This window comes from Mus musculus, chromosome 11 (assembly GCF_000001635.26).
Source record: "Mus musculus strain C57BL/6J chromosome 11, GRCm38.p6 C57BL/6J".
Lineage (NCBI taxonomy): Eukaryota > Metazoa > Chordata > Mammalia > Rodentia > Muridae > Mus > Mus musculus.
The window spans coordinates 3,143,220-3,169,053 of NC_000077.6; the positions used below are offsets into that span (position 1 = coordinate 3,143,220).

The 25,834-nt window shown below is 46.4% G+C and overlaps 1 protein-coding gene and 1 pseudogene across 33 annotated transcripts in view; both read right to left on the reverse strand.

Moving 5' to 3' along the window:
- Positions 1 to 25,834, reverse strand: part of Sfi1 (Sfi1 homolog, spindle assembly associated (yeast)) — a 71,498-nt gene that overhangs the window by 11,370 nt on the left and 34,294 nt on the right. For 14 of the 33 annotated variants that reach the window (XR_003949531.1, XR_003949530.1, XR_380988.4 and 11 more), the window contains 13 exons: positions 22,357 to 22,459; positions 21,338 to 21,494; positions 16,766 to 16,927; positions 14,647 to 14,717; positions 13,553 to 13,645; positions 12,180 to 12,277; positions 10,213 to 10,279; positions 2,943 to 3,073; positions 2,022 to 2,103; positions 1,573 to 1,751; positions 998 to 1,073; positions 476 to 571; positions 41 to 117 (listed from right to left, as the gene is read on the reverse strand). Coding sequence is in view for 25 of the 33 variants with exons in the window: in NM_030207.3 (NP_084483.2) it covers positions 41 to 117; positions 476 to 571; positions 998 to 1,073; positions 1,573 to 1,751; positions 2,022 to 2,103; positions 2,943 to 3,073; positions 10,213 to 10,279; positions 12,180 to 12,277; positions 13,553 to 13,645; positions 14,647 to 14,717; positions 16,766 to 16,927; positions 21,338 to 21,494; positions 22,357 to 22,459 (1,392 nt within the window). In the remaining 8 variants the exon portion in view is untranslated. Of the gene's footprint in view, positions 1 to 40; positions 118 to 475; positions 572 to 997; positions 1,074 to 1,572; positions 1,752 to 2,021; positions 2,104 to 2,942; positions 3,074 to 10,212; positions 10,280 to 12,179; positions 14,718 to 16,765; positions 16,928 to 21,337; positions 21,495 to 22,356; positions 22,460 to 25,834 lie in introns of those variants that run through there. The other 19 variants (XR_001780078.2, XR_001780077.2, XR_003949532.1 and 16 more) reach the window with 10 other exon arrangements.
- Positions 6,257 to 7,798, reverse strand: Gm11400 (predicted gene 11400; annotated as a pseudogene).

Genomic DNA, 25,834 nt, shown 5'->3' on the forward strand with positions numbered 1-25,834 from the left:
CTTTCCTCGACCTGAGAGATCCAAAGGACTCAAGACTCACCACAGCAGCTGCCTGTTGTGCTGTCTCTCCCTGGCCGCCACCTCCCGCAGAACACTCCTCACCCTATTCTGGTAAACCTGTGGGAGAAGAGGAAGACTGGAGGCCACCCTGGGACCATACTTCTCCCTCTACAAGTAAGCCTCAGAGGTGCATTTACCACAGTGGCTACCAGGCCAGAGCTATCAGAGTGGGAAGAGGCTGAAGGTCTCCATTCCAAGACCAGCACCTATCTCTACTATAATGTTTCACAAGGCCCGACTCCTGAACTCTTATATAGAAACCAGATTTCCATGATGGCTGGCACCCCAGGCAGCTCTTTCTGGGACACCTGATGTTTTGAGCCTTGCCAGATCACTCTGGGGAGGAACATAAACGCTTCCAGAAACCTCCCCTACCCCACAGTGAGGAGACCTAGAAGAAAGAGCTGGCTCCTACCAGCCACTTCTGCAGAGCCCTGCGAAGCAGGATGCACTGGCTGTGCAGGGCCGCACACTTCAGTTTCTGCTGCTCTTCCAGCCTCAGGGCCAGGCACTGTACACAGGGAAGAGTGGGGACTGTGGGCCGAGGGCCAGGAGGGGCTCACGGCAGCAATGTCTCTGGGTTTTCATTCTGTGAGCTCACAGAAGGAGAATATACCAATTGAGCCTCAATCTCATTTATAAATATAAACCTCCTAGAGGTTGGTGGGTGTCGAATGAGCAAGTGCCAGACAGGAAATGCTGGACAGGTACTGGCTTCAATGTTACACCCTTAGTAGAGTTTCTGTGAACGGCCAGACAGGAACTTCACATTCAGTAAGTTCAGATAATAACAGCCCCACACATAGTTATCACTGCCTCACAGTTGCCCTTGACCAGAGGCATATGGAGGAACCCATCTGTCTGTCTGAGTCATGTGGACAAACAGCCCCACCTGTCCAAAAGCCACACTCAGGCTGTGCCCATGCCAAAGCCTTACCTCCCTCCACATGCTCCAGGCCCGACTCAAGAGCTGTGCAGAGTGGAAGTGCGCAGCCTGTGCCCTGCCCATCCTCCTGTGGAGAGACAGGAGAAGCTCAGCAGGGGCCAGACCACAAGGGGCCTCAGAACTACTGAGCTCAGGGAGTGAAGGATTCTCTGAAGAGCTGTCTGATGATCTGGGCCTCTTCCAAGTAGGGACACAGAGATTCAGGAAAATTTCAGGAAACCTCATGGGGATTTAACATCTTTGCACCAGACACGTGGGCTGCATGCACTCTCCATTGTAGCCCTGTGGTCTGATAAACACTGTCATAACCTGCCCACTAGTAAGTGTCCAGCCACCTGATAATGGGCTCATCAGTTTATACCCTGCCACTAGCTACATGGGTTCCAGGCAGGAAGCAAGGTGGAGCTGAGTTTCCGAGCATCTGAGTCCAATGACAGATTCCAAGGTCCTTGATTCAAGCTGAATTTCCAGGACATACAACCAGCCCAACCTGACACACCACTATGGGTGGGCACTTGGAGCTGGCCTGAGGGGGTTAGAAGCTCTGGAGTAGAAATGCCACTCACTCTATCCTAAATCCTTGGGTGCTTTCCTTCCAGATGCAGAAAGCCCTCCTGAGCAGTCCACTGTGGTGGTGGGCAATGGCCATGGCTTGCTGCTGTCGCTCCAGCTGACACACTGCTGCCTGCTGGTGCCACACGAACCAGAACCTACGCAAAAGCTGCTGCTCTGCCTGCAGTATAGCCTGAGGCAGGGTGGGAGGAAACAGAACAATCCAGAAGGAGAACAGTTCAGAGGCTGGAGGAGAATATGTGACCAGCAAAAGAGATCCTCCCCCAGCAGCTGTCCATGAACTGAGCTGACAACAGACATCAATGTCTGGATTTTCCCAGGCTCTTGCACCTGGCAGGGTGGACCACAATTGTATAACTTTCTGAGAAGCACCCCAGGGCAAGTGCATAAAATGGATCATCCCCCCGCCCCCCCAGGAACCCATTCAAAGAAGACTACACACCATTCTCTCTGCCAAGCAGTTTTCTCGATGCTGAGACATCTTCTGCCTCCAGAGAGCAAATACTTGCTTCTCTAATGTCCCTCTAAATACACAGAAATGAGAAAAACTGACTAGAAGCCAAGCATTTCCAACGAAAGACAATTCTTATTTTTAGTTTTTAGTTTTTCTGTGTAGCACTTGGCTGACCTGGAACTTACTTTGTAGACTACACTGGCCTCAAACTCAGAGACCACACTGCCTCTGCCTTCTAAGTGCTAGGATTGAAGATGTTTACCACCGACTTTACCACCCTGCGGCTCCTTGACCTTTGTCACTGTGGGTGACCATTGTTCTAAGACAGCGGTGCTCAGTCTTCCTAATGAAGACTTAACAACCCTTTAATACAGTTCCCCTTGTTGTGGTGACCGCCACCCAACTATAAAATTATTTCTACTGCTATTTCATAATTGTAATCTTGCTACTGCTATGAATCATAATGTAAATATTTGTGTTTTCAAATGGTCAAAGACCCCTGTGAAAAGGTCACGACCCACAGGTTGAGAACTGCTATTCTAAGACTTCAAAAGACCGTGTTTTATAGAACAGGAGCACAGCATTTTAGGGAAATAGCACAATGTGAGGCTCCATCAAAGCTCTCATTACAACACTAACAGGCAATTGTGCTCATGAAAGAAGAGCAGACAACACATAAAACACAAGCTGTTCTGAGAACACTTGCAAAAAGGATGGCCAAGAGTTGTCCCAGGAGAAAGTACCGGCTAATTTTTCCTGCTCCATGAGATCAAAAGGCCCTCATTCTGAAAACCCAGAGGACCAGGAACTGGGGCTGGGAAACCAGTAACACAAAGCCAAGGCATACCAAAGTCACCAGAGCTACAACAGAGCTGCCTGTCCCAGACACACGGGAACTGCACAGCATACCTGTGGAAACGCACTGCTTTTGTGTGCAGGATCCGTCTCTGCTGGTGCCATAGCCAGCCTCTGTACCACGTGTAGAAGGCAGCAGGCAGTGCTCGCTGCTGGAAATGACCATCTGCTCTGGCCCGCAATAACTGAAACAAAGTAACAAAATGCCTCTGTGAAAGCTCAGAGGCACACTCTTCTGAGAGACTGCTTCTCATACAGGCAGGAACAGAATGAAGTGTTATGTTTGATCTTCACCAGTTTGCTAGGTTAAAAACATACCATGAGGAGCTAGAGAGACAGCTCAGAGATGGCAAGCACTGACTGCTCTTTCAGAGGTCCTGAGTTCAATTCCCAGCAACCACATGGTGGCTCACAGCTATATGTAGTGAGATCTGACTCCCTCTTCTGGTGTGTCTGAAGTGACAGCGTACTCATATACATTAAATAAATAAATCTTTACAACAAAACAAAACCAACAAACCAAACAACAAAAGCAATGTGAAACATGAAACTATTTGCATCTTTAATCGTATGCAGTGTTATTTTTCTAGACACAAATGAGTAAGAATATGTGTGTGTGTGTATTTAACTGAAGCTGGGTTTGGTGATACACATGTTTAATTCTAGCACTCTAGTGGCAGAGGCAGGTCAATCTCTGCTGAGTCTAAAGGCCAAACTAGTTTACACACATCAGGCCAGCCTAGTCTACATAGTTGAAGCCAGTCCAACCATGACTGTCTGAGACCCTGTCTCAGACAGATAGGCAGGCAGGCAGGCAGGCAGGCAGACAGACAGACAGCAAGCTGGAAAGGGCTCTGCACTTAAGAGCGCCCGGGTTTGATTCCCAGCCCCCACATGGTGGTTCTGAGCCATCTAAAATTCCAATCCCAGCAGGCCCTATGCCTTCTTTTGACCTCTGTGGACAGTTGCCAACACCCAGGTCAGGCCACTCACAGTCCTGTAATTTCAGGTCCTCTTTGGGCTTACTCAGACACTGCACAGATTCTGCACAGATATGCAGAATAGACATGCACATAACTAAAAATACATTTTAAAAAAGATTTATGTATTTATTTATTTATTTAATGTATATGAGTGCACTGTAGCTGTCTTCAGACACAGACGAGGGCATTGGATCCTATTACAGATGGTTGTGAGCCACCATGTGGTTGCTGGGAATTGAACTCAAGTCCTCTAGAAGAGAGCAGTCAGTGCTCTTAACTGCTGAGTCATCTCTCTATTCCCCTAAAAATAATTTTAAAAAAAAAAATGTGCAGTGAGAATTTCCATTTCTTAAAAAACCCAGATATGTTATATAAATATGTTTTTGTTTTAACCCCAGGCATGAGGTAAGCGGCTACTTCACAGCAGGTGATTATGATGTTCCTTTTACAGTAGCCAGCTGCAGACTTGGGATTCTGGAGATGGCCTGCTGCTGCTGGTCCCTGCTGGTCCCTGCGGCTGTGTTTGCTATTGCTGGTTTGCTGGATATTTTGATAACAAAGATTGGACTGGCCCCAAGGACACCAACCCCCTGACCCCTGATCGGCAGGAAGTAGCTTACAGAGGTTTTCGACCCCCCTTTCCCTCTGGCCTTCTTTCTCTCTTACCTAGTGTTGGGGGTTGTAAAGGTTTACGGTGGAGCAAGGGTTGGAAGAGAGGTAGAGACATTAGAATTCAATAAAATAGTTGTTTTTTTATTTTTAAGCCAACAAAAATGACTCTGGATGCTGAGGGGCAGTAGAGGGATGGCTCAGTGGTTAACTGCATTCTTGTTCCTGCAGGACTCAGATTCAGTACTCAGGACTCTCATGGTGGCTCACAACTGTCTTTAACTCCAGTTCTAGATGTTCCTACACCCTCTTCTGACCTCTGTAGGCACTGCACTTATGTGCACAGACATTTGTACACAGAAGTAAAATAAATCTTAAAAAGTCTAATGAACTCACAAACTTATCTTCCCAATTCAGTAACAAGTCAATATTTTACCATTCTACATGTTACTTTTGCTTGTTTGTTTGTTTGAGACAGAGTCTCTCTCTATAGTCCTCGCTGTCCTTGAACTCACTCTGTAGACCAGGCTGACCCAAAACTCACTGTATGTAGCTCAGACTGGCATGAAACTCATGATCATCCCCCTCAGGTCTGAAGCACTGGAATTACAAGCAGACAACACTGGTGGCCATTATACTTTTGTCTGTTTTTGTTTTTTAAGATAGAGTTTCTGTCTAGCCCTGGCTGTCCAGAAATCATTCTGTAGACCAGGCTGGCCTCAAACTCAGAGATCTGCCTGCCTCTGTCTCCCAAGTGCTGGGATTAAAAGTGTACACCACCATGCCAGGTTACATTAACTTTAAAAAGAAACTCACAATGAATAACCTTTTGTTTCCCTAAAACAGAAAGAAGTGCTCCTGAGATAGCTACGTGGACAAGTGGTATTTTTAGCAAAAGGCTTTTACAGAGTAGTGGCCAAGGCAAGCTCCTGCTGCTCTTTGACTTGTCTCTCCTCCAGAAGCAGGCTGAGTTAGAGCAGGGTAAGAGAGACCTGAGCTAGCCCTTCTAACCTGAGCTAGCCCTTCCCACCTGCATCATCCTGGACATCATGGAAACTCTTTTTCTTTTGGTTTGTTTTCTTTTCTTTCTTTCTTTCTTTCTCTCTTTTTTTTTTTTTCAGATCAACCACTGTAGTTTATTACTCCAATGATTCGCACAGCCGGGTTGCAAGTCTAAGGCAGGCTGCCTGCCTTCCTTGAGGTACTTATGAAGAATAAAAATTTTTACTGAACTCTTCTTCACCCCAGAGCCCGACCCCTCCCATCTAGAGATTGTTCCCGGAACACTCCTAAACTCTTCACCCCAGAATGCATTTCTGAACTCCTCACCCTAGAGTTCGAACCCTCCCAACTAAAAACTGTTCCAAGAACATTTTTGAGATAAGGGCCTCCTGGAACAACCTCAAAATGAACCGGGTACATTGCCAAATGATAGGACATGACCCCTTAGTTACGTAGATTCCCTTGGCAGAACCCCTTGTCCCTTGGCAGAACCCCCTAGTGATGTAAACTTGTACTTTCCCTGCCCAGCTCTCCCCCCTTTGAGTTTTACTATATAAGCCTGTGAAAAATTTTGGCTGGTCGTCGATTCTCCTCTACACCACTAGGTGCATGAGTTTTGACCCCAGAGCTCTGGTCTATGTTCCATGTGCTTTCTTGCTGTTGTTCTATTAAATCTTGCCTTCTACATTTTGAGTACGGTCTCAGTGTCTTCTTGGGTCCGCGGCTGTCCCGGGGCTTGAGTGCTTGAGTGAGGGTCTCCCTTCGGGGGTCTTTCACTTACCCCACCTCCCCCTCTGGGGGAGCTCCACTTGGCCATGGACCTCATAAACCTCTGAATGCATTTATTTAGACTTTTGGACATCTGCGTGTTTCCCTCTGAAAATGTTAAGAGCCATGTCCGCCCACCCCACGGCCTGCCAGTCCAGCCTGCAGAGAGATTCCAGCTGCCTTGTAATTCTGAAATAAATAGAATTGGTAGCCAAGTGAGTGCTGAGTGATGTCAGGGTGGCCCCAACAGCCTCCAGAGGAGCACTGTGGGGACAGTCTCAAGGTGTCTTCTGATGGGCGGGCACTGTGCAACATGTGGCAGTATCAGGCTGCCTACAGTTTGTCCAGGAAGTTGTCCAGCCCTCTTTCAGGCCCTTGTGCTTGCAGGTCTCAGCTACCACTTGGCTGGGGCGGCTGCTGTTGACAAAAGGATCCCCAGGCAGGATCTGCCAGTGGTCAAACTCACACTGGGGGAAGGCCTGGCCGCCGGTGTTGGATCGCAGATCAGCAGTGAAGCCAAAGGATTCATTGACAGGCAGGTATGCCTTGACCACAAACATGGGGGTACCGGCCACCTGGGATATATGGCCACGCTTCCTGTTCAGGACACCATAGATGCCACCCACCACTTGCTCAGGACACTGGATCTCCACCAGATAGATAGGCTCCATGAGGCCAGATCAAAGTACTGGTCTCCCCACAGCTTCTTCATCATGTCCTCTACTTTCTTGGCACGCTCAGTTGCACCCAGCTGGCCCTCGCCCTTGGCTGCAAACTTGGCCACGTACATCTCCGCAAACTGCTTCAGGGTGAAGCCCAGCCATGCAGGCCAGAACCAAAGCCTACAGCGCCCAGGACGGGGTCAATCATGATATTGCCCATGGGCCCACTCTCACCCTCGCCATCGGTAGAGATGATGACGTTGACGTTTTCCACGATGCGCTGGAAGGTCTGGTAGAGCTCCTCGGGTTCCAGCTGCAGCTCCAGCAGGGCCTGGTCCATCTTGTTCATCATCAGCATGGGCTTGATGCGCTCAGCAACGGCCTGGCGCAGAACCGTTTCTGTCTGCACACACACACACACACACGCCAAACACACAGTCCACCACCACCAGAGCTCCATCGGTGACACGCAAGGCAGCTGTCACCTCTGAAGAGAAGTCCACATGGCCGGGAGTCAATGAGGTTGATGAGGAAGCCCGAGCCATCCTTGCTCTGCTTAATGAGGTTCAGATCGTTCTCAGAGAGCTCATAGAAGAGGGAGATGGCGGTGGACTTGATTGTGATGCAGCGCTCCAGCTCATCTTTGCGCGTGTCAGTGAAACGTGTCTCCCCAGCTCCGGCGGAGGCAATGATGCCAGCCTTGCACACAAGGGAGTTGTTCAGCGTGGACTTGCCGTGGTCCACATGGAGATGACTGACATGTTCTGGATGTTGGCTTTCCTGTCCATGATGGCACGGATCTGAACTACTGTGAAGTTCACCATGGTGGTGGATGGCGACAGATTCTCAGAGTCAGAGGTGAACAGGGAAGCGCGCCTACAGTGGCCTGGTTTGTTTTCTTGAAACAGGGACTTATGTAGCCTAGGATAGCCAACACTCACTAAACAGCCAAGAATAACCTTGAACTACTTACTGATCCTCACATCTCCACCTCACAGGCACTAAAATGATAGGCAGGCAAGCTCCCTTTTTCAAACTACATTTTTGTTTTGTTTTGTTTTGTTTTGTTTTGTATGAGACAAGGTATTGTGTAGCCCAGGCTGGCCTGGAATCTGCTGTGCATCTGAAGACAACCTTGAACTTCTTATCTTCTGTTTCTACCTCCTGAGTGCTGAGATGGTGGGTATGAACCCACACACCTGGTTCCTTTTTTTGAGGTAGTCTCACAATGCAGCCCAAATTGGTCTGAACCTCACTATTCAGACTGACCTTGAACTTGCAGCAATACTTCTACCTGTGTCTCTTCGGTGCTGGTATTACAGGTATGTGCCATCACACCCAACTTCCAGATAGCCAACCTGAAACATTGTGATGTGGTCAAGGACAGCTCACCCATGCAAATGAGTCAGCACCTCAGCTGAGCACTGCTCTGAGCTATGACAGGCATGCCAGACTAGCACCGGGCTAGCATGCCAGACTAGCACCAGGCTAGCATGCCAGACTAGCACCAGGCTAGCATGCCAGACTAGCACCGGGCTAGCATGCCAGACTAGCACCGGGCTAGCATGCCAGACTAGCACCAGGCTAGGCATGCCAGACTAGCACCAGGCTAGCATGCCAGACTAGCACCAGGCTAGCATGCCAGACTAGCACCAGGCTAGGCATGCCAGACTAGCACCGGGCTAGGCATGCCAGACTAGCACCGGGCTAGGCATGCCAGACTAGCACCGGGCTAGGCATGCCAGACTAGCACCGGGCTAGGCATGCCAGACTAGCACCGGGCTAGGCATGCCAGACTAGCACCGGGCTAGGCATGCCAGACTAGCACCGGGCTAGGCATGCCAGACTAGCACCGGGCTAGGCATGCCAGACTAGCACCGGGCTAGGCATGCCAGACTAGCACCGGGCTAGGCATGCCAGACTAGCACCGGGCTAGGCATGCCAGACTAGCACCGGGCTAGGCATGCCAGACTAGCACCAGGCTAGGCAGGTGTGATTCTGCGCGCCTTTAAACCCAGCCCTTGGGGAATGTTCTCCAGTATATTCAAATCACCAAAAATGGGAATTTTAAACATCACTGCAGAAGCTGGGCAGTGTTGGTGCATGCCTTTAATCCCAGCACTGGAGAGGCAGAAGCAGGTGGACTGATCTACAGATAGAGTTGGAGGACAGCCAGGGCTACTCAGAAAAACCCTGTTTCAGAAACAAACAAACAAATGAAACAGCAGCTACAAGCTAACTGAAAAATCAACACACAACTGTATGCTAATGTTCTGATTTATCACACAGGCAGTGGCAAGGGTGGAGGAAGCCCCTATGCTGACAAGGTCATGAGCTACAGAGCTACAGGGTCAGCAAGGGGCAGACACACTCAGAACACTTATGAGTGACTAGCAGTGGAGTGGCAGAGGGGAGCTATGAAGGGTGGCCTGAGAGACAGAGACAGCTTAGGCAGAGTCTGTACCTAACTCCAAACTCCCACTCTATTCCACGGCTGTGAAGAGCTAGCCTAGATGTTCACCAGACTGTAGCAGCAGACAACATCGATGTAGCAAAGAGGGCAGTGCCAAAATAACTGAGGGAAGTTTAGTTTATGTCTTCCTTTTACTGCCAAAGACGGCCAAACACGGGCACTTTTCATGAAGGTATCATCAAGTGAACTGATATCCCTATTAAATCTCACTCTGGTATCAATACCCTTAGGGGCTAAAGAGACGACTCAACTGTTAAGAGCGATTCCTGGTCTTCCAGAGAACGTCAGCTTGGTTCTTAGCGTTCACATCAAGCAACTCCACACCAGCTCTAAGTAGCCTCTGTGGACACTTGTAGACATTACACACACATACACATGCACGCACACATACACACACATACCTGCACACATCTCTCTCTTACATGAACACACAAAAACTTTCATTTAGCATTCCAGACACCCATGACAACTGTCAAAAGTGACCTGTATGTCACACTTCCCTGCCACCCTGGGGCTGGGAGCACAGGAGTTCTTTTTTGTGTCATAGCACATCAACATAGTACAGGGTCTAAGGCAAAGCCGGTGTGTAGTAAGTCTCTCTTGTGTGGGGGCCAGGCATGTCGACACACTCGCACAATCCCAGCGTTTTGGGGCATAAGAGAGAGGGAGAGGGGCAGGGCTTGTGCATGATCTGACCCAGCGAGGGCTGAGGGAGGCTCCAGTGCTTTCCTAGCACCTCCAGACCAGAACCAGACCTGCTGCACAGGCCTTCTCCACACAACGCCACTAGTAGACAGCTGAGCTGTCTGCCCCAATGTGCTCCATACCTGCTGCCATTGTCTCTTGTGCACATACCGTAGCCACACCCTGACACACTTGTGTAGGACTGTCACCCTGGAACAAAACACAGAAAACCAAAGAACTACAGATCAATACTGCCAGGTTTCACGCTCATAAGATTTTACTGAGTTTTAAGCAGTCGTATCTGGTACAGTTACTTCTTGGGGGTTCAGTGCACCCTGTGGACTTACTAGTTTCATCCTCGAAGAGAAGAAAGTGAAGAACATACTCTCTGACCTGAAACCACCAACTCCTGAACTTAGATTTTAGCTGGCTTTAAACTTCTAGCATTTTCTTGGGGTCTGGTTGGCTGGCTGGTTGGTGGTTGGTTGGTTGGTTGGTTGGTTGTTTTTGCAGGGCACATGTGCTAAGCAAGTGGCCTACGGTTAAGCTACACTCCAGCCCTTGATGACTCATTTGGAAACTTCAGTAGAGCACCAAGCACAGTATGTCTGGGATTTAAGACAGAAATCTCCAAACTTCCTGGAGTTATGGCCAAACCCCAGGGCTGATCTCACTTCCATATAAATGATACCAGATGTGAAGATAACATGCTTAATTTTGTAAACCAGGATTTAGAATAGGGACATACCTTGACAACTCTGAATTGAATTGTTCTTTCTTTTACAGTTGTATATGTCTAAATGTTTGCCTGCATGTATGTGTATACCATGTGTATATGTCCATAGAGGGCATTGGGTCCTCTGGAACAGGAGTTACAGATGGCTGCTAGTCACTCTGTGGGATCTGGGAACTAAACTTGGGACCTCTGAGAGAGCAGTCTGTGTTCTTCAGTGCTGAGCCATCTCTCCAGCCAAAACTACTAGGATTCTTACTGACTCATTAAAAATGTGCTCTGAGGCTGGGGAGGTAATTTGTGGGAGAACACCTACTTAGCATGTGAGAAGCACTGGATCCCTAGAACAATCAATCAATCATAATAAAAAGCTCCACCGGACATGGTGGCGCACGCCTTTAATCCCAGCACTTGGGAGGCAGAGGCAGGCGGATTTCTGAGTTCGAGGCCAGCCTGGTCTACAAAGTGAGTTCCAGGACAGCCAGGGCTATACAGAGAAACCCTGTCTCAAAAAAAAAAAAAAAAACTCCAAAACTGGACCAGTAACTGCAGATTAACCTGGTAACACCATGAGTTGAGGAAGGAAAGGAGTCAAGACATTATTTAATATATGAACATCTCTGGCTTGGAAGTAGAGAGCCTATTTTACACTTTCTTTTTATATATTTCTAGTTTTCCTTCATAGATATTTACTTTAAAATAAGTGCATTTAACAGGATGACTAACACTAAGAGGACATTCCCTATTTCCATATAGACTGAGCCCCAAATATCTTCCTAACCTGACCCTTTAACATTAGCAACTCACAGGGTCTTTTTTTTTTTTTTTTAAATCTTTTGCTTCTGTGCAAAGGGGCTCAAACTCATCTTGCCTATGCTAAGCAAGCACTTTGCTGCTGAGTTCTATCACCAGTCACAATGCACACACACAAAAAGCCTGCAGAAGGGAGGCAGTGGCAATGATGGAATAGGCTCACACATTGGTAGTCTTTTCACTGCCATCAACCTGCCAAAAGCAAACCACACTGAGGAGCCATAATGACTAGTGTGGCTTTCACCTTATGTTTTTTTGTTTGCTGGCTTGCTTTTTTCTGTGTTTTGTTCCAGTGACAGTCCTGTGCAAGCATGTCAGAGTATAGTTGATATGTACACAGAGAAGGTGCCAGAAAATATACACACAGGCATCACTGTGCATCCCTGGCTGTTCTGGAACACGCTATGCAGACCAGAGGACTGGGTTTAAGGGCACTGTCAACGTCTGGCTAAAAGACCTTTCTGAGTCTGGCACTAACTCAGGCCAGAGTAATTGCTCTTGGACAACTGTGCATCAAACTAACCAGGTGTCCCTAGAAAGGCCAAGGCTGAAGCCAGCTCCTACCTGTAGTGGCTCAGGGCTGCATGCAATGAGGGGGTCTGTACCCTCTCCTCCCTCTGCTCAATTCGAGACTGCCAGAGGTTCCAGAACCTGTGAAGCAACTACAGGAAGAAAACTGAGTTTATCCTGATGAGAAGAGAGAGGGCTCCTGGTGTAAGAGCTGACTCCCAGCTCACTCCGAGTCCCCAAAGGAAGCATTGCCCCACTTTGGGGCAGCTCACTCAAAGCAGCTGGCCTAGGGAGACATAATCTGGGCCAGTTTAAAGATGCTTCTAGTAGCTCTGAGAATTTTTTTTTCTTTTTGTATAGAATAGAGTTTATTTAGGGCATGGGAGGGGAGTTAAGAGAGTAGTAGAGGCAGGAAAAGGCAGAGAGAAGGAGAGACTAGAGAAGCAGAGGCAGGCCATGACCACGTGGAGAGAGGGGAGAAGGGGATGAGGAGAGAGGGGAGCAAGGGGGCAAGAGGAAAGAGAGTAAGAAAACGAGAGGCGAAAGAACAAGAGAGAGTAAGCCTGAGACTTCTTAATTAGAATACAGAGTATGGCTCGAGAGAACACTTCTGTAGAGTAGGGGCTGAGGAGACATAATAACTAAGATGTAGGGGGAAGAAACGTAGAAAGATGGAAAATGGAGACAATCTGGGCTATACAGCAAGACTGTCTTCAGACAGGCAAAGGAGGAATAACAATGAAGTGTAACACTGCTTGAGAAGATGTTTTCAAGGACAACTGTGAAAATCCGAAAATGGCCTGGATGGTCCTGCGATGTAAAACTACTTGTTTGGGGGTGATGCATACCAAAGTGTTTATAATTTACTTTGAAGTCATTTAGGGAAAATTTTGAGGCAAAATACTAATGAATGTTGAGGCTACATAGTATGTAGATCATGTGCTTAATCATTTTAAAAAAATCTACACTCAGAAATAAAACCAATGAAGAGAATTGTTGCCCCTGCTCAACAAACCATTGAAGGGAACTGCCTATGGGGGAAACATACCAACAGCCTTTCAAGTACAGGACTCCGTGGGGTCTATACTGTCTAACAATACCCTAGGTCAAGAGAAAAGCCAGTCCTTAACATCCAAATCAAGCCCTGGTTTTCTTAGCAAACTCCAGTAGTAGGACGGGGTGGGTAGGGAACACTAAAGAGGCTAAAACAAATTTCTCTATCAGCAGGTACAGACTAACAATGGAAACAGGCAGTATGATTATGGAGTCTAAAGGAAATCAAGTACTGTGCACAGTACACCTGTAATTTCAGGACTCAGGAGGACTGTGAATTCTAGACCAGCACAGACTATACAGTGAGCTTGAGGCCACCCGGAGCTACCCATACAGCAGAGCCCTGTCTGGGGTTGGGGCCAGGAGAGTCTTACTGTAGTGTCACGCAGCTGCTGAGCAAGCTTCTTTCTTGTTTGCTGTAGTCGGGCCTGGGTCACGTTGTCTTTGAAGGCTCTAAAGCAAGAATACTACCCAGAGACATGACAAGAGGGGTTATAAAGGTGCATTAGGAGCTGTGGAAGTGTGAACAAGGAAAGCATCACTGGAAGCCACTGTGGTTCGGGACTGCTCCAGTTCTCTGCAGTTTTGCTACCAAGTTCCTAATAGAAACTAGCTTACCCAGCAGGCTCAGTAACACTGCCTTCACACAAAAAACACAGCGTTGCCTCTAACTGGGGGACTTCCCTTGACCCATATGAAAAAGAATTCTAAGAGGTTGAATGTTGGCTGGGCATGGTGATACATGCCTCTAATCCCAGACTTGGGAACCACATAAGAGTTAATGTAATGTAATACATTTACGTAATTATAAAAGCAGTTTGCCAGAATGATCTCAGGTGAATCTGTGATGGTTGGTACTCATTGTCAACTTGTCAGAATCTACAATTATTTGTGAGATGGGTATCTGTTCCTGTCTCCTAAGGACTGTATTCCTTGTATTAACTTACATGGGAAAACCAACCTGTTTTCAACAGAAAAAGACACTAGGACGGAATCCTTGGGGCCACATTCCCAACTCTGTCACCAATTGCATACATACTATATAAGCAAAGTACCAGAGAGAAGAGATTAGACAGAGCTAAGGGTTTTCACACTGTGTTCTGTGGTTAGACAGAGCTAGGGGTATTCACTGTGTTCTGTGGAGCACCAGAGGTTCCTAAAAGCCTCTGAAGACCAGCTCCTACAGGAGAGGCAGCCCACAAAACAGGAATCAACTCCCCAGACCTTGACTTAGGTTTAAGATCAAGACTTTGATCTCTGCCACTCAAAAGAGGTCTACTGTGTAAAGACCCAGGGTCAGTTCCCCTTTCAACTCCAAATCTCTGACTTTACTCATTACTTTCTCAGCTTCAAAATGCAAGCACAGACTACAGCTAACTGAGAACTGCTCCACTCAGGGGCTATGGCGCAGGAGCCCTGAGCGCAGGAGCCCTGAGCGCGCGCCTCCGCAGCTGCCCCAGGCTCTTACCAGCAGGTAGTGCTGGCGGTGTTCAGCTGCTGCCTCGCGCTGGGCAGCCTCTTCTGCCTGTAGCAACATGTCTGACAGGAAGTTAAGGCCTCCAGTCTAACAAGGTTTCTACACAATATATATACTTCCTGTGGGCCACCTAGGGGCATGCCTCTAAGTATAACAGGCCTGCTGAGTGGGCTGACAGTCACCTGTCTTCTCTTAGTGACCCAGGGAAGTTCTATCAAAAAGCCAGGTCATGCCCATTTTATGTAAGGCAAAAAGTACCTGAGATTACTTGCTATTACTTTCTATAAGCATTTGGAATCATCATCTAGCAAGCAGAACTTGCATTGTCTGGTACCACGATCCAGTCAGATGGCTGAGCTAAAAGCTTGGGTGTGCAGATCTTTTCTCCTCCCACAACCCTCATGTACTCAGCAGCAAACCACCTCTCTGCTCTGCTCAACTTTCTCTCGCAGCCGCTCCGCTTCTGACTCGGCCCTTACGTGACTGCACACAGGTGGGCTTTCTGGGCAAGTCTCTAGGGCCATCTATCTTCTCTTTTAAAATACTTCTCTGTGTTACATGCATCTCTATTTGTGTGTATGTATGTGCCGTGGTGAAGGTCAGAGGACGACTTGCAGGAGTCTGTTCTTCCTTCTATCAAGTAGGTTCCAAGGCTCAAACTCAGGTCATCAGACTTGGCAGCAAGCTATCTCACTGGCCCTAGAAACATCTTTTCTAAAGCACAAATTTCAGTGCACTGATTCTTATGAACTCGTCTGAAGCTCTGAGCTCGTCAGGATAAAGAGTAAATCCCTGAGGGGGGCACAGAGGGAACGAAAGCCCCTAGCCCACCCTGACCCTCCCCGAGTACAACAATCAACACTTTTTTTTTTTTTTTTTGAGACAGGGTCTCACTACATAGCCTTGGCTGGCCTGGAACTCATTAATAGACAAGGCAGACCTCAAACTCAAAGAGATTTGCCTGTGTCTGCCCTGAGTGCTGAGACTCGAGGCATGTGCCACCAGGCCACCACATTAAAGTTTTTAAATATATGACTTATTTTTATACTCATTGGTGTTTTGACTGCATGTATGTCTCTGTGGGGGCATTACAAGTCCTGGAACTGGAGCTACAGACAGATGTGAGCTGGGAATTGAACCGGGGTTCTCTGAAAGAGCAGCCAGTGCTCTTAACTGCGGAGCCATCTCTTCAGCCCTTATTGCATATTCTTGAACATTAGTAGTTCATCAATAACCCTGTATGAATACCCAGTCTCTGCCAGAAGAACCTGCAGTCACCTAGGACTGACACTCAGCTCGGATGCTTCATCCTTGCCTCAACTTCCTAGGATGCCAAAAACTTTTATTTAAAACAAAAATGTCTGAGCTAGGGTCTGGAGCTAGGGGCTGGAACTAGGGGCTGGAGCTAGGGGCTGGATGGTGTGGTCATGCTAGCCTTGCATTTAAGATGCTTCTGCCTCCTTGTTCCTGAGATATGGGCACACGGGATGGTTTTCATACAACCCTTCCATAGCACAATCACACTATACTGACAAGACCCACTTTCATAGCAGTTCCCCCACTGGACAATGACTGCTGTGAGGCTTTGGGTTGCCCTCATGTGTTCATTAGTTTTTTTCAAAGTTTGACAGAGCCAGAATTATTTAGAAAGAGGAACTCTCAACTGAGAAATTGCCTCCATCTGACTGGCCTGCAGGTAAGTCTGTGGGACATTTTCTTAATAAAGACTCAGGTGGGAGGGCCCAGTCCACTACAAGTGGTCCCACCACTGGGCAGGTGGTCCTGGGCTGTTTAAAGAGCAGGCTGAACAAGCCTTGGAGAACAAACCAGGGATGATCGTTCCTCTGCTTCAGTTCCTGCCTTGAGTTCCTATCCTGATGCCCCTTAATGATAGAGTAGAAACTGTCAGCATCTCTCTAAAATGTTGTTGGTCATGGTGTTTATCACAGAAATAGAAACCTACCTAGCTCACCAAACACAAGAAATTAAGCTGAAGTAGAGCATGAGTCATGACCTGAATAGACAATGTAAGGATGGATGTCTAAGGCATCCAGCTCCTCACACTAGGGACACTCTGGGGAGATGGACATTCCAGTACAAAGAAGGATACAGTGCTTCCAGTGTGTAAAGGCCCTCCGCAGGACCATCCTCCCGGCCAGCTTCACCACCAGGGCCTGGTGGGCAGACAAGCTCTGCCTCCACTCCCAGGCCCACTGCCAGTCACAGAAATGTATCTGGAGCACAGTAGCACGGTGGAATTGTACAGCCATCTCTGCAACAGAGAAATAACTCCTGGGTGCTGCTCCCCAAGCAGGGAGAAGTCACAGAGATTGGACCCTACTTACTGGAGTGAGCAGGATTCAAGAGCGTTCCCACAAAGAATCCTTATGAAAGGTCTTAAGTTAACAGTGTAGTTCAGTGATAGTGTGTGCTTAGAGAATGTGAAACTCCTTTGGTTCAACCCCAAACACCACAACATAAAAGAGTTGTCTAGATACTAGAAGGATATTGGGACTTCTTGAGTTATTCTCTCTCCAAGAAAAGAGGTCTGGAATTTTCAGGAAGGGTGATGGCTAATACTAGTTGTCAAGTTCACACATCTGGGAAGACGAAATTAGTTGATTGTCTCCATCAAATTGAACTGTGACATGTCTGAGAGGCATTTTTTTAAGTTAGTAACTGATTGATATAAGAGGGCACACTGCATCATGGGTGATGCTATCCCTGGGCAGATGAGTCTGAGCCTTAGAAGAATGGTAACTGAGACAGAGGGAAGGAGTCAGGCCAAGAAGCAGCACTCCTGCATGGTCTCTGCTTTAGTTACAACCTCTAGGTCCCTGCTTGACTTCCCTCAATAATAGACTGTAACCTATAAGCCAAATAAATTCTTTCTTTCTTCCAGTTTGTTTGATCATAGCTTCATCACAGCAAGAGAAACCAAACCAAAAAAGGAATGTGCAACAACAAAAAATCTCCTTGGCCAGGCAGTAGTGGCGCACACCTTCAATCCTAGCACTCAAGAGGCAGAGGCAGGCTGATCTCTGTGAGTGTGAGGCCAGCCTGGTCTACAAAGTGAGTTCTAGGACAGGCAGGGCTATACAAAGAAACCCTGTCTTGAAAAACAAAAACCAAAATTTTCTCCCCAAGGGTGAGGCTTCTAGTTAGCTGCTGATAGTCAAGAATGGTAACCAATTCTTTGAAAGATACTGTTTGATTTCTGCCTCTACGTGGCTTGTTCCTGGATAGGCTGAGTCTTCACATCTATGACGTACCACTGCAGTTATCATGCTGGCAAAGGGCTTCCTGAGCTTTCTGCCATGCTGACCTGAGCTTCAGAGTACACATCCTTCCAACACTGACCAGCTTATAGCTGGTGAACTGGGACCTCCAAATAGGTCATAGCTTGAGACACATAATTAAATTTCATCATGCTAGACAACACACAAGCCTTTGCTCCACAGCCCTGGGCAACTGAAGAGTTGGTCTACACCACTCTGTCTGACAGATACAGGGAACTTGCCAAGGCAGTGTTGGCTAGGAGGTAAGTGGGACTCACTTGGACAAGAGCCTGAGCCTAACCTAGAGTCCAGTCCAGTGTTTGAGTCATTCCTGTGTAAACTCAATAAGCTTGTTTACAAAAAGCATCAGTGAGCAGGCTCCTAGGGTGACCTGAACCAGCAGGCTGTTCTCAGTAACAAGGTCTGAAGGGGGAGGCCAGGAGATGAGAGGATAAAGAAGATAGAAAAGCGAGGGTCAGGAGGTCTTTCAGAAGCTATGTCTTAAGCCCATTATACTCCTAGTTTTAGAGATGAAGTAAAAGCCCTGGGTCAACTCATTCTCAAACTATTGAGGAAATCCACAATAATGGCATCCGTGAGAATCCCACCATGCCAATCTTCTGCCTTCTGAGTGCTGGGATTGAAGGTGTGAGCCACTACTGCCTGACCAGGGATAAGATTTTCACAGAATCTGTGATATGTTAAATTTTTTCTTTCCTTTTCACTTAAAAAAATCAATATCCAAAAAAAAAAATTTTTTTAAGATTTATTTAGTTTATGTGAGTACACTGTTGCTGTCTTCGGACACAACAGAAGAGGACATCAGATCTCATTACAGATGGTTGTGAGCCACCATGTAGTTGCTGGGAATTGAACTCAGGATGTCTAGAAGAGCAGTCAGTGCCCTTAACTGCTGAGCCATATCGGCAGCCACCCAAAAATTTTAACATCACAAATTATATGCTTTTGCATTAGGGAGGACAAACTCAAATAATCCAAGTGTCTACTGAGGGCTGGGCTGAGCCCAAGCCTTCCCTGAGGCTATGATGTATCAAAAAGGAACACAGTTTCAGATCTAAAATCAGAAACATACTTGGCAGAGCCAGAAGTCGCCTGAGTCAGGGCCTTTTGGGGGTTGTGGGTTCAGATTCTGAGAACCCAACACTTCCACCAAGGGGATTGCTTTGTCTCTGATGCTCTTAAGATACCCTATGTTGTCCTTGTACGAGGACACTTGATTAGCTTCCTAATTGGTCCCATTCCATGACAGCTTCTGCTGCCTCTGTCCCATTTCTCCCATGAGATTGATGCTTTACTTCCCAGTAAGCGCTCCTGGCAGAGCTTGTGCAAGAGCTTGTGCCTGGTCCCACCTGGTCTATCCTCTGTTTTCCCATCTCCTGGCCACCTCGCACTTAGGACTCTGTCACTGAAGAACAGTTTGCTGGTCCAGGTCAAGTAAATGGCTCACTAAGTAAAAGTAAGCACGTGACAGCATCAGGCATGGTGGTACACACCTTCAATCTCAGCTCTGGGAAGGCAAAGGCAGGCACATTTCTGTGAGCTCAAGGCCAGTAAGGACCATATAGTGAGTCCTGTCAGCACTACATGGTAATATCCTATCTCAAAATAAAAAACAAATACAAAACTCATCTGTCTTGTCTTTGTTTGCAGCTGCTCCCCTTCCTCAGCTCCTCACCCCTAACAATGTAGGTGTGCTCCAGGTTCACCTCCACCCACTCCTGAGCTCACCTACAAAGTTCATCTCTAGCTCAAGGACTGTGGAACCTTGGCTTGGCAATCTCACATCCCATGCTCACTGCCCCGAGCTACAGCTTCCAAGCCCCTGGCACTTCAAGGGACATCAGCACTACAGCTGAGTTCATTAGGGCTTGGCTGCCAGAGTTGGGGTGGCTGAATTGGAACTATTTGGGGAGTCTCATGACTGGTTATGCCAGGAACCCTTCTCCAAAGTACCAGCTCATCTCCTATGTGATTCTGAGCTTTGCCCTCTCAGAAGCCATGGGACTCCTTTGCCTAATGGTGACTTTCCTCATCTATTTCAATCTATGAAGCAGATATTTCCACCTCTGCCTTCCACAGTCCTTCCTCCCATGTCTCCTCTACCTTGTATGTTCTTTTTCCTGTACTTTCTCCGTAAGCCTGGAAAAGTTAAGTGGCTGGCTCAGAGTCTGAGAGAAGGGAGACTAATAAATATATTGTATTAATAAAGTCCAAAAAAGCAAGTCATTCTAAATATACAGATAATCACTAAAACTATCTTTTGTTTGTTTGGTTTGGTTTTGGTTTTTCGAGACAGGGTTTCTCTATGTAGCCCTGGCTGTCCTGGAACTCACTCTGTAGACCAGGCTGGCCTGGAACTCAGAAATCTGCATGCCTCTGCCTCCCAAGTGCTGGGATTAAAGGTGTGCACCAACCACTGCCAGGCTCTAAAACTAGTATTCTTGACAAAGATATAATACAGTGTAAAAACAAGCACAATTAAAAAAAAAAAAAAAAACTAAATAACATTATACCCATCACATTAGGGACAGCCCCATTTGAAATAAAATGTATATAGTAATCACAATACATTAACACAATCTGAATTAAAGTTAGTGTTAGCATCAGAAGTGGTTTACAGTCAGTCTCCAAATCCAGCAAATGACATCAACCCTAGACGATAAGGAGCCTGTTGCTATGACAACTGCCAAACACTCCAAGCAAACACCTCACCTATGTGGAGTGGTGCAGGGTGGTGTGCATCGTTCATTACAACACAGTTAAAATAAAAGACAGAGACAGAATAAAAGACAGAGACCCCAACCCTTCGTCCCTTCTTCTCTTTCTTCTCTTCCCCCCATCCTCACCCCTATTCAATTAAAAAACCTCTTCTTGTAAGATTGTGCTGGCCTGTCGTGATCTATCCAGAAACAAGCTGCCTTCCAACTAACAGTTAGACATGTTAATAAAAACCAAAATGGGGGACTGGAGAGATGGCTCAGGGGTTAAGAGCACTGACTGCTCTTCCAGATGACCTGAGTTCAATTCCCAGCACCCACATGGTGGCTCACAATGTTCTGCAATGGAATTTGGTTCCCTTTTCTGGTGTGTATGAAGACAGGACACTCATATATAGACGATAAATAAATACATCAGAAAGAAAGATAGAAAGAAAGAGAAAGAAAGAAAGAAAGAAAGAAAGAAAGAAAGAAAGAGAGAAAGGCAAAGCAAAAGCAAAGCCAAAAAGAAATAAATGAGAACCAAAGATGGTGTACTTTTCTTCTAACTTTCTTGTCATCACAATTGCAGTGTAATATCTTCTGTTCCCTCTTCCTGAAGGATCACAGACAGTGGGGAGAGCCATCTGCTCAAGTCTGGCTTGGAAGCTTAGGCTTCTGACTCACCATTCTGCCATCTCTTCACCCTGCAGATTTGGAGGTATTTAAGCCAAGCCTTCAGAGATCTCTGCTTCTGCCAGTGCTGATAGTGTTGCACAGCAGTGGCCTCCTTCCTCCTATCTCGCTGGCTAATTAGAAGCTGTTCTTGCCATCGCAGCCAACCCTGAAAAGACCACATCAGGAATTCAACATCTAATTCAACATCAACATCATTCAAAGCCACACAGTGAGTGTGAGGCTAGCCTGGGATATATGAGATTCTGCCTCAAACAAAACAAATTGGAGGGAAGGGGGAGGAATAAGTTACAAGTATACACAAAATAAGAGAGAAGTTGTAAAAAGTAATTTGCAAGTACATGATGGAGTTCAAGAGAGCTCCCGAACTGGAGCTGAGCTGGGCTGGTGAACTGAGGGAAGACAGAAAATTGTTCCTAAATCCACAAGGGAGGAGCCGGGCAGTAGTGGCGCACGCCTGTAATCCCAGCACTAGGGAGGCAAAGGCAGGCGGATTTCTGAGTTTGAGGCCAGCCTGGTCTACAGAGTGAGTTCCAGGACAGCCAGGGCTACACAGAGAAATCCTGTCTCGAAAAAACAAACAAACAAATAAATCTTTTTTTTTTAAAGACAAAGCATTCATTCATATATATATATAATACATAAATAAATCTTTTAAAGAAGAAAAGAAAAATCAAAACCCACACACCCTGTAAGGACAAAGCTGCAGGGTTCTCTTTCCAGTCTTGGTTTTGACCTGCATTATTTTCTAGTTTGCTACAGAGAAAGAATAATGAAATAAGAACATACTTCTCACAGTTTATAATGAATTTAGTGAAAGCGAATGGAAATTAGCATGGAAATGGCATGGGAAACAAGTTCATATCCCTTACAGCAGCATGTACCTACACAGCCTCACCTGCACTGCTCTCTCACCCCACAGTCCCAGACCCCCGGGCTGCACTCCCAACAAGCAGCAGCAGAGAGACGACTTCCTGCTAACTACATGGTCCTGACTATGCCAGACAAACCTGCAGCTGGAGGCTCAGGGCCCTGTGCTTCACAGCCACTGCATGGAGAGCGTGCTCTGCATGGGCTTGTCCTAGTCGCCACCTCCACTTGCTCCACCAGAAACTGAAAGAGCAAATCAAAGATGGAGTCAGTCCTGGGTTGGGGGAACTCACCAGAGGAGAGAAGGACCACTAAATTAAAGCTGTGCTTCTGAACTGTAGCCCAAGACTCTCTCCCTCACAGAGCCATCTCTGCTGACCTACTGCTGCAAAGAAAAGCAAAAGTCAATCTGCAATCTCGGGACAGAAAGATGGCTCAGTGGGTAAATATGCTCATGTCACCAAGTCTGACAACCAGACTTGAATCCCTGGGACTCACATGGTAGACGTGACAAGAAAACTGACTTGAACAGGTCACCTCCATATGCATCATCTCTTTCTCACACACTAAATAAATTGTAATTTAAAAATAGTAAAGGCTATTAGCCAGGCAGTGGTGGTACAGGACTTTAATCCTGGCACTCAGGAGGCAGAGGCAGACAAGTTTCTGTGAGTTCCAAGCTAGCCTGATCTACAAAGTGAATTTCAGGACAGCCAGGGCTGTTATCCAAAGAAACTCTGTCTTGAAAAAACAAAAAACAAGAATAAACAAACAGGTGGATGGATTTATTTATTTTATTTTATTTTATTTTATTTTATTTTATTTTATTTAAGGGCCAGAAACTATAATGTCAGATGGAGACTTAAGCACTATAAATTATCATCCACCCATTTGCTGGTTTGTTTGCAGTCCTGGAAATGAACTCAGGGCCATGTACATGTCAGGCAGGCTCTCTACTGAGCAACAGTCCCAGCACCACAGCACCATAGACATGCTCTGCTTCTCTGCCTCCACTATTCAGTTTTCAAAAACAGGAGCTGCCAACATTTAAAACTCAGATGTCATGGGAAAATCTGAACATGAAGAACAATGGTTTTCAGGTTTCCAAGCTTGCAGGAGCTCTCCTTCCTTACCCCCACTGCAGCCTCCTCCTCTTAGCTAGTTTTTTATTTTTGGTTGGAAAACAGCAGGGAGGAACAGCAACACTCTGCTGTAAGAAACAACCTGCATGCCTTCAGAGAAAGCTCAGAGGTTAATATCCATGGCTACTCCACCAAAGGACCCAGGTTTGAATTCCAGCACCCCCTTGTTGGCTCACAAGCATATGAAACTTCAGTGCCAGGGGATCCAGTGTCCACTTCTGGCCTCTACAGGCACCAGGCACACACAGTGGTATGCAAACATACATGTAGGCAAAATACCCATACACATAAAATAAAAATAGACCTTCTAAAAAAAGCTATGGAGAGAAACTACGTCAGTCATCTCTACCCACTAAAAGAAACAAACAAAAGAAAACAAATAAACAGAAACAACTTGCTTGGCTTTGTCACTACCCACAAAGACCTTTCCTTCCTAGACCAGTGCTCCCTTCCACATCTACAGCTATTTGTGTTCTTCTTCTCTTTAAGCACTTAGAAATTATGAACATAGTGTTTAACAGTACCAGAACATTAATTCCTCAATAAAAATAGAGTTAATGAATTCACAATACAAAAACAGACTCAGATAAAACTGCACACTAATTAAACATTTTAAAACAGTACCTAAATACACTTTAAATAACTTATTTTTACTTGAATAATTTCTTAGGCTGGGGAGATGGCTCAGATGATAATGTGTTTGCTACGCAGGCATGAAGCCCCGAGTACAGAGACGCAAAATAGCCCAATGACACACGCTGGATCATGGATTCAGATCTAAGTAAGTATAGCTGTAAAGCAGCAGGCTGTACTCTCCTGGGCTTGTGTAGTACTGACAGTCAGAACCCAGAGAACCACAAGGGGCATAAGCACAGAACCAGTTATAAAAAGGTTTTGTTACATGTATCAAGAGATTCAAAGTAGACTTTGTGTCAAGGGCCATGCAGAAGGAACAAATGGCTTTAGAACTCATGGAATTGAATTCAGCCCACTGGTTACCATAGCTATGATGGGTGTGCCTTGGAGAGGCAGAACACGAGGACTACATGTCCTGAAGACTCCAATGCTGCTGTGGAGTTTTGCTCTGTCGTCTTAATCTAAGAATTGTACGAAAACTCTATGGGGGCTCCCAGCCCCTAACTGAGCAGTATCTCTGGCACTCACATAACAGAACTTGATCTCTCTCAAGCACCGCTGCTGGGATACATTAATGATTCAATTACCACCCTTGGAAAGAACTTAGAGATGTAGCTTGTTAGCAATGACTACCACCCTTAGAAAGCATTTGGAAAAACAGATTGTTGGTGAAGATAGGTTGAGATGCTTTTGTTAGTGGCTCTGATATAGAAAACCTTAGGGAACACTCTTCCTGGTTGAGCTAGGGATTGTTTAAGGCTAGAGGATAAGAACAATAGTAGGCTGACTAGCACTGGCTAAAGCAAGATCAAGCTGACGATTAACTTCTTGTACTCATTTTTGCCTTCAGATTACTTTTTAAGATAAATAATAAGACCACTGATCCTTTCTTTGTACCACAAATTGCTGCCTGCCAGAAAGAGAAGCTGGCTGAGAAAATTATCCTGCTTGCTACTTTGTTAATCTGTAAGTTGCTTAGTTAAACACGTATGTGGGTTCTTGGGAATAATTTGTTTTCTTTTTTTGTTACATGTACTATGTAATGCTTTTCATGTAAAGGTATTAAGGAACACACTGCTTTTTCATAATCATTCACTAGAGGAAAAATAGAATGTAATCACATTGTAATTTTATATTGTTTAAAAGGTTTTGCTGGGATATATAAGCTATGGGAGAAAAAATAAAGTTGGAGCCTGCTTGTTGGAGCTTTGCTCCATTCATCAAATGTGTGTGTATATATGTATGTATGTATGTATGTAAAGTAGTTGGAGCTTGCTCTTGCTCATTAGAACTTGTTGAAGTCTGCTTCATTCATCCAGTGTGTGTGTGTGTGTGTGTGTGTGTGTGTGTGTGTGTGTGATTCTCCCCCCCCCCTTTTCTTTCTTTTTTCACTGACCTCATATGGCCACCAAAGGAACTCTTCATTGGCCTCCCAGGGAGCATTCTCACTGGCCCCAGTCAACTGCCAACTCTACACCCTGCCTCAGTGTACCCTGGATGTCAAAGCTGGTCTTTGACAACTTTGTCCTGTGTGTGCAATGCTGGTGAGATGCAGCACAGTGGCTGCAGTGGACAGTGAGCCCTGGTAAGATGCAGAGCAGTGGCTGCAGTGGACAGTGAGCCCTGGTGAGATGCAGAGCAGTGGCTGCAGTGGACAGTGAGCCCTGGTGAGATGCAGCACAGTGGCTGCAGTAGACAGTGAGCCCTGGTGAGATGCAGAGCAGTGGCTGCAGTGGACAGTGAGCCCTGGTGAGATGCAGAGCAGTGGCTGCAGTGGACAGTGAGCCCTCATTTTTTTTCAATGACAAATTTACAAGGATTCAGACAAGTCCTACAACTT